This window comes from Euwallacea similis, chromosome 16, assembly GCF_039881205.1.
Source record: "Euwallacea similis isolate ESF13 chromosome 16, ESF131.1, whole genome shotgun sequence".
Lineage (NCBI taxonomy): Eukaryota > Metazoa > Arthropoda > Insecta > Coleoptera > Curculionidae > Euwallacea > Euwallacea similis.
The window spans coordinates 2,015,928-2,027,933 of record NC_089624.1 but is presented as its reverse complement, the minus strand read 5'-3'; the positions used below and the strand labels follow the sequence as shown (position 1 = coordinate 2,027,933).

The window sequence follows — 12,006 nt, the reverse complement described above, 5'->3', positions numbered from 1 at the left end:
AAAAGCGGATAAACCTTCAATCAAGATGACGATGACGGGAAGTTCGAAGTTGTACGCTCCGGCGATTGCTTTGTTACCACTGTCACGCTTCAGGAAAAGCTAACCGATGTCTTTCAAACAAAATTAAGTCCTGCTTATTCTCAGAAAATTGAATTAGTGAAATAAATTCAAACAAGTGTTCCTTGAGGTTGAGGCTTTGATCGTTATTCGTTACGCTGCACCAGTTACTACAAGAAGTTTATAATTGTCCAGGGACATCTCTGTGACCGCTGAAAACTGACGCCTCTTCATGTAGTTGATGATTTTATGTTACCTTACCTTGATCAGTGACATCAATACTCCCCAAACTCTCTCCAATGTTAACTAAACTGCTAATGGAAAATATTGACTTGGCAGTGCGCAGCCTTCCAGTTTCTGGAGCAATGGTCTCTTCTTTGGTTTTGGTGGAAAGATCCATTTCAAATGCTTCATCCATCACCTCCTTAATTTGTATCAGCAGCTGCTTAGGTCTGCAATGGTGAATAATGCTTATCAATGTGGAGCGAAGAAGAATCAAAAATACATCGTCAGGTACGTTCAGCTATTATAGGTATGAAAACTTTGAATTAAAAAACTTAACTGAAAAAGTCAGCAATGTTTTTCCGCCACTGGAGCAAATAATTTTTTTTTAACACAGTCAGATAGCTATTCCATATATATTATCAAAGCATTGGCGTAGATGCTGTTTTGTGTAATCCAACATAGGAAATTTGGTTCCGCCGCTGGAAGCCTGCTTCACATTGGGTTTATTTAATTATTTCTATAGATATTTAGTATTTCCTCGTTAACTACATTGGCGTTGATGCCTTTTCTCAAATTAAATTTTTTTTTACCCCAACGAGCTTTAAGTTTTCGATAAATTCTGTTTTGAACAGTCCAGAGAGGGACGTAATTGCCGCCACTGGTACCCTATTAAAAAACTTAATATCTTTTTCCCAATTTTTTTAAGGTTCGTCACTATTTCACCATTAATAGCATTTTTTTGCCAGTTACCCTGTTTCTAAATTAAAAATTTATAAACTCGGCCAGTGTTGGATTTTATATTTATATTATTTTTTAACGTCGATTCGTTTAGTTCATTTTTTACTTTCCCGTTTCTGAATTATTTGCCCGTTATTTATTTATTTCCGTTCGTATTTTTTTTGTCAAACTATTTTTTTAGTTAAATTTGCACTTGGGCCATTTCAGTACAATATCAGTTCTGGGTCTTATTTTGTATTCTTTTTCATTATCTGTATTTTCTGTGTTTTCAATATGTCCTTTTCACATTTGCGCTGTCCATTTTAGCGCCGTTGCCCGAATCCATAGTTTGAGAACCACTGAGTTAAACGAAAAAATTCTACATGCAATTAGTTTAAAAGTGCATTTAGCCTTCACTTAGGCAATTTAACCGCATTAAAGGGCTGTCAAGTAAATTTAAATTTATTATAATTTGGCACAGAAATATCCGAATATTGAAACGTAAAATGCAAATCTAAAAAATGGCATACACTATTTTAGCCTCGTTAATTGCTCGTGTTGATTGTGGCTCACTAATTGACAGTGATAACTATGTATATTCATATAAATAAGTAGCCTAGTTAAGGTAGATAATTTAAATTGGTAAACATTATGCGCATATGAAAATAAAGGCAAGTGGCAACTTAAGCCGATAGCGTTTATTAGGAAACATTTATATGCTTTATTTAACCAATATTTTACCTTAATTTGTGGCAAGTAAGCCAATTTGAGAATTTAGAATACATTTAAAAGTGTAAATTTGACTACGCGCGACCCCATTTTGGAGGGTTTACTATCGTGTCATAAGTATCGTAAGTTTTAGCACAATGTCGAGCACAATATGTAGACGTTCTAAAACTGTCTAGCTATATGATATTATACCACCATTGTATATGCATATATACACCACATTATGCAGCCAGAAGCACTTCACCTTCTGTGTAATTTTTTTACCTGCAAGTAAAATTTTGCCAGTTTTACTTAGTTAGCTAAAACTTTAAGGAACATATTTGGTTTGACGGTTTCAGAATCTTCAAGAACTCTCCTTCGCAGTTTCTCTTGCGTCTCAATGACGTTCGTAAACATAATTTCTTATGCACCCCCAAAGAAAAAATCAAACGTGGTCATGTCTGGAGAATGGGCTAGCCAAGGATGTTTCGATTGGATCCCTATCCATTTTCCAGGAAATCTACATACATATGTGATTAATAACCCTACGCAACTTTTATGTTATATGGAAAGCGCCATCCTATTGCAATCATCAGTTTTGTGTTAAAGTCAACGGGAGATCCTCTACAGTCTCCTCCAAATCCCTTTAGAATGGTTATCAAAGAAAGGATCAATTATTCGAGTGCCAAATATTCAAACTCGCAGGGTGAACCCAAAGCGAAGTTGATGATGCGCAATCCTGTAGAACCCTGTAGAAAATTCCATTGTTTGTCACTTGTCTCTCATCCAGACAAATTACTTTTTGTAAAAAATTTCGATAATCTGAATTTGAGCTAAAAATGAAAATCTGAACCTTTCAGCATTAGAAAGAGATTTTTAATGTACATGTTAGGACCTGTGTAGATAAGCGCGAGACCCAAGTCGACGTGACATTGTCGCCATCCGTCGTAGCACGTTTTTTACATAGTATGTGTACCTTTACGTTTGTGTTTAAGTTTTAGTTTCAGAACAGACACTTTTAGAACACTTAGTACGCACGAGTCAACTCGAAGTTTGCTCTTTTCTCACTTTGTCTCATATTCTTGTAAACTACTCGTTCTTCAAAATTATTTCCTACCTCTTGTAAACGTGTTTTTACAGCTTTTTTGAATAATACTTCGGCATAGTCAGAAAAGTCGTCTCCTTTTTTTTGCACCAGTGTCTCTAAGACTGCCAAATCAAAGTGGTACGACCGTGATTATACACGCCATGGTTAGTTTGGTGGGACTTTTGGTAAATCCCGAATCTCGGTAAACACCATCGGAACATATCAGTACATATCAAAAGAATATTTTCAAAAACCGCTACAATGCGAAGCAATAAAATGATATTTAATAAATTAATAATTAACAATGAAACAAGGTCTTTTGCTTATCTACGACTTCCGGAAAATGATTTAAGTGGCTCCATATGAGTGAATACAGATTGCACCGCGTTTGAATTCTGACAACCACTTACATCGCAATTGATCGATAAAAATACCAAATGACTAACTTACTATTATGGCTAAACAATTGGAAAATTCATAATTATCCGGTGCTAATGTCCGTTTAATGGTCCACAGCCAATCGCGAAATCCCAAACGAATGTTTAATAATTATGGAAAATTGAATCCAGAGTAATTAAGAATTCACCACGCGTTTTCGGTCCTCGTTTCACCATCAGGAAGATGTGGAAAAGCGGTAGACAAACGGCAGGCCACGCACAAACTGTTGGAAGTCTTTGGTTACCTGTGGGTTGTGCTTACCGGAGACCGCCCATGGGCGGGCCTCGGTGAGCACTCATTAATTATCACCCTTGTTACTGTCTATTTGAATGAACCTGTAATGTACTCCTATAAAACGGTTATTGGACAAATGGTTTATTTAACTAAGGTCATTTGCTTATTAATAGCACGAAAATGGAGGGGTGACAGCGATCTATAGAAAAATGAGGAAAATAAGAAATAAATGGTTTGGAGGCACGCAAATGATATGGTGTAATGTTCTGCATTTTACATATTAATTAGCGGTATTTCATTGCTTTTTGAGTTGGGGGAAATGGGGGGTGCACTTACATTTCAGTAAAGTTGTTTCTCAGACTGATTCGGAATCGTAAAAATGTAAAACACAGAACAAATCCTTAACCAGATGTTTGAGAATAGATTAAGATAACTAGTGCTATTAAAGATTATGTCGAACACAAAAGTTAAGTTTTCCGAGAAATAGTTTGAAATTTTGAGCGTCTACGCAGGAGTAGATACGAAGTAGTAAATTTACAAAATCGAATTTTGCAAGCAAATCTGCTTTGCGATCATTCCACATCACACTGATAGATAAGTGAAGAAATGAAACAAAAAATTAGATTTGGATTTGATCGAAAATTATTGGTTTGAAAGGAAAAATTGAACACCTAGTAGGAGGTTGGTTAGGTTAAATTGTTATAGATACCAAGCCATATTGGATTTTATAATAACGAACCTTTCCCTCGTGTGCACGGTATCTGTTTTTAGAGCTCAACTATCATGATCTTAGTAACCATAAAAGATACGTTAAATTTGGGCAAAGAAGCCCAATTTGGAGTTCAGGGAAAGTGCCATTTTAACATATACAAAATTACTATGATTTTCTGTTGTATTCGCAAAAACCGAAATTTTGGAAAAATGTTTTTATTTTTTTCTCGGCATATTTAGCGAGGTAATTCAAAATAATTGACACTTCATAATTGAAACTTTTCTTCTTCTGCAACGCTTTGAAATCCGACGTTTCGAACTTCGACGTCATCACCAACTTTGTTTTTCTTATGGTCCCCATCTTAAATTTTCACATTTTTGAATTCAGTTTTTTTGATTACGATGATGAAAATACTTAAAATTCTGTTTTTACAAACAGTGCTTTGTTTTCTATTTTGTTATTTGTAAGGCACTCTATGCAAAAACAAAGTTGAGCCACTACACTTTTCGCGGTCAATGCAGAACCAGCGTTTATTTGTGAAATATGACAGTTTGGGTATGAGAACATATATAAATTTAATTGTTTTACAGCGCATTTGTTAGTGTAAAATTAGTGAGTTAGCAAGAAGTTAGCGATAGATCCTAGAAGAATATTTATCAAAACTAACGGAAAATCGTTTCTCAAGAAGTTCGAGTATTGTAAGAATGGCTGTTTCTCCAATTAAGTATACCTTCTCTTTCCTTAGAAATCTAGGAATTGATAATTTGCTGACCTCCGTCGCTTCAGAGCTACTGAATTTGGTTCTCTCTGGGTTTTCTAGTATTCAGTTTAAGATTTTCTCTTCTTAATTCGCAATGAGAATTTTTGGTCCTGCATTGTTCGATTTTGAACGAAATTAACTAATTTCACCCAGTTTGATGTAAATGCTTAGCAGTGTACTGAAAAACTCAATTGAAAATGTCTTGAAAACAGTTAGAGTTTTTTTGCATTACCTTTTTGATGTAAAAGAGCTTAGTACCTTACTGAGTACTGTAACCCGGTAAGACACAGATGTTTTACCGGGGTACAATTTATCGTAACCAAAAACCTTACTGAAAGCAATTTCAAAGTTGTAAATAAAAAGCTGTGAGATTTTTTTTTAATTCACAGAAAAGAACTTAAATATCCTGTAAAACGAAATCAAGCAACTTTCAATAAGGTACATTTAGCCATATCGTGTTATTCGTTTGTCCACTAGCATGTTATACCAATTCCGAAGCACCCTGTATATAACTGAGGTTATACATATACACGTCAAGTAGGAATATGAACATCAGTTGATTAATCTCTCTTCTGGTGAAGTCTTATAGACACTCTACATTCTTTAGATGCGATTTCAGTGATTCCGCATTCGAATCACGAAAAAGTGTCATCACCTGTGTACAATAATTATGAAAGATTTTAAAAATTCATTATGTTGGTGTAGAATAACTCTCCTTTCTCTTTGTTTCTCTCTTTCGCGAATCCTAAAGCAATGGCAGAGTTTTCATAAAGCTGTCTAGACAGTCGAAACCATATTGTAAATTCGGCTGCCGCTTTCTCGAAAATGATTAAGAGTCAGATATTGGATTATGATGGTTAGCTCACTTAACAAACTAAGTAATAGGAACAAGTGCTTTCGCTATAGTGTACAGATAATTTAAATTTGATTTCTATTCTAAACATATTCGGGGTGGCCTTTTAATACAGAAAAACGATATGCCGTTTTTGGTATTAGACCATATTAGAATTATTCCGTGGATGCGACGAAAATACTTAAGACAAGTAAGAATTAAGAATAAGCAATTAAGAATTTAGAAATTGAATAATTCCGGCCAGTCTACTTAATAAACCAAGCATAAGGAAATTTTTTCCTTCGCCACAGTGTCCAGATAGTTTCAATTTTATTTCTCTTCCACATACAAGATGACCTTATAATGTGGAAAAATACCATTCCGCTTTTGAGATTAGAATTAGGAGAAAGAGTTTAATACAAAAATTGTAGAGCAACAAATAGGAAATGTGAGAATTATTCTGTGGATGAAATCAATGAGAAACATTTTGATTTGATTGTATTTATTGTTGAATAAAAAGTTATTACTACTCCTAAAATTAAACCACATGAATTAATAAACTTATCATTTTCGGACTTTAAAGCACTTTACCTTACTATTAAAATACTAAATTTTTTAATCCAGCACTTTAACCTTGTTTCAATCCGTAGATAGATTAATTGAATTTACAAATTGCACTGGAATTAAGTTTAGTTTTACCTGGTAATCTAATGAACACGTCTTTAGTAATGCATCCATAAAGGAAAGTATTTTTCACGTTCGTTTGATAGAATGGTTTTTGCAAATTGTCTACAGCAATCAAGAGCTTCGAAAAGTAGTAAATTTCGCAATAGGTCTGTAGGTACTATATAAGTCCTCACTCACATCTTATTGAAACCCGCGAGCTATTAAACGAGCTTTAGTACCATTTTTCAGTTGTCTTGTTGGCTTATTACCATCGTCCACGTTGAAGACCCACTTACGTACTGTCTACTGTATTGGCATTTTTTAGCAATGGCACCTCACACTAGGTATTATTCGCTTTGAGAGGTCTGTTTCAGTACAAATATATTGCACTATATTTTCATAACTTTTGCTTTATTACTATCAAATAATATACACTAGGTATTCATGGTAACATAAAAAAATTATTATACTGACCTATCTACAAAAAAAACATTAGTAGTAATAATTTAATATATGAAAAATATACAAAAACATAGCGACAAATCACATAAAACAGTTAATTATGACCATCCATTCTGTAGTATATTCTTATCCCCTGAAACCACCTCCAGGTCTAGTTATCCCATCATCTTCCTCTGGATGAGCTGCGTTCCATTCTAAAGCTTTAAGAATTTCTGGTGGAATTGGAGGAGCTACTGGTAAATGCGCTCCTAGAAGGAATATGAACAGAAGATTAATATACCGTACGATATAAACAAGTAGAAATAGAGATTTTTTTACTTTCTTTCTCTCCCTCTATACGTTATTAAGACTGATGCGGAAATTCAGAACAAAAATCTAAACATCTACTTATGCTCATCTCCCAATTCTACTCAAGGTGGACACATACATGCAGCAATCGGGGAATCTCCACTAACCCGAAATATTTATGTTAGACTTTTCGATTTGGGAAGAAAGGGTGAATTTGTGTCACAAACAACAAATATTTCCCTAGAATGACCCATCCACACCATTTGACCTTTGCAAAATGACCATTGCTCATTATTCGGGATTGGCCGAATGCCATATGTGAGTATGAGTCTCATGACGTTAAACTCAATTTCTGAATGAGATCTGTTTTTGAATTGGGTAAAAATGAGTTGAGTTTTGAACTTGAGTGAACTTTTGCTGTTTTTGCTGAACGGTTGCTGTATCTGAACTCCCACTTCATTTTAATTTAAAATTCTGTCTTAAGCGTTCTTATTTAACTTCTTTCGTAATAGAATTTCACCTGTGGGTTGGAAACCTCCTTCATTTGCAATATATTGCAACTGAATTGGTGTCCCATCAGGAGCAGTGTATTGGAATGATCCTTGGGCCTCCTCAATTGGATCTTGGGAGTTCGCATTTTTCGGCTGTCCCCGTTCCTCGGCGGATATTCCGTTTTCCGCTTCAAAACTGAAAAAATGTAAGAAAAAAATTACTTATTTATATTAATATATTATTTTAATTTTACCATCATTGGCAACATTCTGTTAACAGCGAATTATTATTTGCGAAATTTAGTTTTTAATTTTAGAGTTAAATAATAATACTCTTCGGTGTTGCTTACCTCCACCTGTACGATCCATCGATCCCAAGATCATTAGTTTGGCTTAATATTCTAACAATCTGTCCTGGTGTTTGAGGTGCAACTGGCCTGTAGGGGCGTTGTGCGTACACCACGCAGAAAATCGCTGCTAATACGAAGATCTGAAAGAATTTTGAGATCTTATTGAATCTCTACAAAGACTAAACAAAGCTGCCAGTAAGCTGAGCCGGATCAGCTACATATTCCAGCTATGACATTGTGTATTTGCTCAAGGTATGGTTACAAGTTTATGGGCAGACTTTCGAGCTTACTTGTAACGCAAATACAATTTCTCTGAGATTTTTAAATCCATCATAGAAGAACTTGCTTTACGAAACTTATCGGACATTCTTTTGAAAAAACTTTAAAATTTTTATGCAATCGTGAGGCTTTTACTGGGATAGTACGTCGGTTTAAACTCTAATGCTATGATCAGTATTATTACGGGATGAAACCAAATTTTAATAATTTTTCGTCAAAAATTAGACTTTGTGTTTCATGGTCAGTTTTAGGGTTTTCACACAATTAATATTTTTAAAATCAAAATGTTAGAAAACTTAAAATTATTTAAATTTGGAATGTGGAAACGCCTAAATATTTTTCAAATTATATTTTAAAGTAGTCATAAGCATTATGAAACAATAATAAAATATTCAATAAACATTTTCCTGAGTTGTTGACAAATAAGGTCGCAATTGTGTTAAAATAAAATGGGTAGATTATTTTATCTTCCGAGGAAGGTGCTTAAGACGGGAATTTACATGAGCAAGGGAGAATTCATCCTGATGTCAATATTGCCAAAAGTGCACCCACAGAAAAGAAAGAAGAGAGGAACAAGAAGAAAAAATCTTCCTGCGCTCTTTATTTATTTTGTTTTATTTTAATTTCTGCTTGTATTTATTAATAATCTGAAGCCACCTCAATAAACATTGATGTAATAAAAAATCATGTATTAGCACGAGATGTACGAAAAAAACTAAAATTTGTAAAATTTATGTTAAAAAATTTAAAAAAAAAACATTATTTTCACCGCAATAAAAGAAATTCATAAAATATCTCAAATCGGTTCACATACCTTTCTAACGTTAACCGTTCTTCTATTATCATTTTTTTTTTGACGCCCCCAAAACTAAATAAATCCATCATCAATTCCCAACACGCTATACAGCTATCTAAATCTTTACATAGAAAAAAAAAACTGTGAACGACAAACGCCAAGTATTAACTAATTGCTACCAAAAGAAATGAGCTGCACTTACCGCTGAGTGCATGATGGTGAAGCTTCTTCACGACACTGTCATAAAGTGCAGTTTAGTAGGTATTTATATTACCAGCGACCTGCGTTGGGCATCTCTTTTTATCATTTTGTAAGACATTTTCTTTAGGCGAGCTTACCCATAGTAACGTCAATTATTATTCAATTGCATATTAAAAGCAAAGGTTATTTTCATATTGCTATGTAAAAGATGCGCCCAGGAACGTATACCATGTATGCGAAACCAGTACCGGATTGACGTGGGTATTTTATTTTACTGGAACCAAGATTGACGGGGATGTGTGTGCATCGCGTGACAGCCGTACAATTTAATATGGGTTGTTTTACATAATTATTGGGCATTTTCTGCCAAACAACTTTATTGGCAAACACTGCGCAATTCGCTAAAATAGCGATCTTAGTCAGGACTTCGAATTCCTGCTGCTGAACCATTTATATGAACTTTTCTTGAGTAGGCGCTCGGGCCCAACCCAATCTAATTTCTTATTTGCCTAAAGTGCGGCACTGTCGTAAATCTGATGGTGTAATTGTTATCATGGGACTAGGAATGCAGAGCGAGGGTGGCAATTAGAATCTCATAAATATGAATTCTAACTTCTAATAAATTGGCTAATGCCATTGAAGAGGATGTATCAGACAAATTGGATGATAATATAGCACTAATAAAGCATTAATAATAATTAATTTCCTTTCCGATTTGTTTATGATAGATTAATTTCAATGTGCAATTATCCAAGCCGTGCGTTATGGAGACTTAAGTAACGCGGAAAAAGAGGTTGCTGGATAATAAGCGTTTTAGACTAATTAGTTTTGTTGAGGATCCATAGTGGCAACCTTTATTAAATCTCGTTTGATTTCTTCCGGAAAAATCTCGCATTTTTATACAGGGTGGTCCGAAATTAGGCGCCCAGAACGAAGCCGTGAAATCTTCAATCACGAATAACATTAGTTTATGAGGTGAAATACAGTACCGAGAAAAAGTAAAGCAACTTTTGTTATATGTCTTAAATTAATCTTTAATATACTGCATAAAACAAATGAAAACATCAAATGGTATTTTATGGGTGAGACGTGCTGTTAACAAACGTTTCGGTCCGAAGTATATGATACTTTGGGCACAATTAAGCACGGCGGAGGGAATGTTCAAGTACGGGGGCGTTTTTCTCATTGGGAAATGGGACCTATTATCAAAATTGACGGCCTTATGGATCGATACAAATACTTGGAGATTTTAACTAACACTAAGCTGCCATATACAGAAGACAACGTGCCTTTACGTTGATGTTCCCAAAATATACGGCAAAAATTGTTAAAAAATATTTTGAAGATGAAAGGGTTACAGTCATAAAATGGCCGGCACAGAGTCCCGATCTGAATCCCATAGAATACCTATGGGATTTAATTGATCAAAAAATCCATTCCCAATATCCCAAAAAATTCAAAAACGGTGTTGAATTCTTTGAGGCCATTAAAATAGCCTGGAGCGCTATGCCCAAGGAAATTATTGAGAAACTTATTGGTTCTATGACAAGGTGTTTAGAGGTTTTCATAAATAAAGACTACGCTACTAAATATTAACTTGTTTTATCATTAATAATTTTTTTTCATAATGTTTCTTTACTTTTGCTTATTGTTTTTTTGTTTTCAGTATAATGTTATTGTGATCAGGACAAATTCTTTTGTTTTGCTTGAAAGTTGTATTTATCTGGTACTTATATAAAAAAATAAAACATGTTTTTATTTTTATACACATTTAAAATATTACAGAAACTTAAATGTTTCTCTAATTTTGCTCAGTACTGTATATTCCAAACATCTTTCCTTACCGAAATACAGGGTGTCAAATATACAGATTTTTTTAATAACTTTATTATTTCACAATTTGTTTAGTTTGTAAGGTATTATCCTGACTGTCCAGGTACCATTGGGGGATTCCGACCGTCCAGTTCCCACCGGGACGTCAGGCTGTCATGTTCAGGACGGGGAGTCCTGGCTGGCCGGCCGAAACTTCCCTATCACTGGGTCACCGAGGGATTTGACTGGAAATCTGATTATCCACGCCTTTTCGGGGCATTCTGGTCATTTAAGTGCGACTGAGGTGTCCCGGAAGTCCAATCAGTTTCAGTGTCTCCAGGTGTTATAAAAAACTCTGTGCAGATTTTTGTTTTCGAATTAGGGATTTTTATATGGATTTCATTGGCTTCAGATGAGACATTTTTTAATAATAAATCTGCCAGTTCGTGGTTACGATATTGCTCACAAACCCCATTAGTAACGTAAATGATGATCGCTGTTACATGCACACAATCAAACTTATATGGAATCACCCAGTATTTATGGAAAAAAAATGTATCTTGCAAAAACATAACAAGCGAATAAAAATTGAATGTGTTTACTACTAAAAACGGTTAAATTCATAAAAACATGATCAGATTTCATGATCAGGTTAGTTCAGGTTAGTTCAGGTTAGGTCAGGCATGATCAGGACCGCTTTTTAACTCAAATATCAAAACGTCCTACCCCGAGCTTCAAAGGCAACTTTTGCAAGCTACAGGTGTTAACATTTCGGTCGAAAATGTCAGGAAAAGATTTCGAGTTCGAGGCCTTTTCAACAGGAGAGAGCTAAGGGTTCCAGTCCCATCAGTGCAAAATAAAGTTGACCGTTTAAATTGGTGTTTCGAGCAC

At 34.7% G+C, this 12,006-nt stretch overlaps 2 protein-coding genes across 2 annotated transcripts in view; both read right to left on the bottom strand.

Moving 5' to 3' along the window:
* The window catches only part of LOC136414096 (homeobox protein aristaless-like), a 65,497-nt gene extending 62,034 nt beyond the window's left edge, over positions 1-3,463 (bottom strand). The window contains exons 1-2 of the mRNA XM_066397913.1: positions 3,245-3,463; positions 319-509 (exon numbers count right to left, since the gene is read on the bottom strand). Of these exons, the coding sequence (XP_066254010.1) occupies positions 319-475 (157 nt within the window). The 5' untranslated portion in view covers positions 476-509; positions 3,245-3,463. The remainder of the gene's footprint in view (positions 1-318; positions 510-3,244) is intronic.
* Positions 3,464-6,828: 3,365 nt separating this feature from the next.
* Positions 6,829-9,453, bottom strand: LOC136414105 (endocuticle structural glycoprotein ABD-4-like). The gene is made up of 4 exons (XM_066397925.1): positions 9,305-9,453; positions 8,028-8,167; positions 7,707-7,873; positions 6,829-7,146 (listed from the first exon to the last, which is right to left on the bottom strand). Exons 1-4 carry the CDS (start codon positions 9,314-9,316, stop codon positions 7,025-7,027), a joined length of 441 nt encoding a protein of 146 aa, XP_066254022.1. The 5' UTR covers positions 9,317-9,453; the 3' UTR covers positions 6,829-7,024.
* Positions 9,454-12,006: the final 2,553 nt, after the last annotated feature.

What these genes read in the sequence shown, in the direction of transcription:
- LOC136414105 (XM_066397925.1), bottom strand. An exon ending in GATGGATCGTACAGGTGGAG is followed by an intron (nt 7,874 to 8,027) that starts GTAAGCAACACC and finishes ACATTTTTTCAG; the next exon opens with TTTTGAAGCGGAAAACGGAA. An exon ending in AGGAGGTTTCCAACCCACAG is followed by an intron (nt 7,147 to 7,706) that starts GTGAAATTCTAT and finishes TATTCCTTCTAG; the next exon opens with GAGCGCATTTACCAGTAGCT.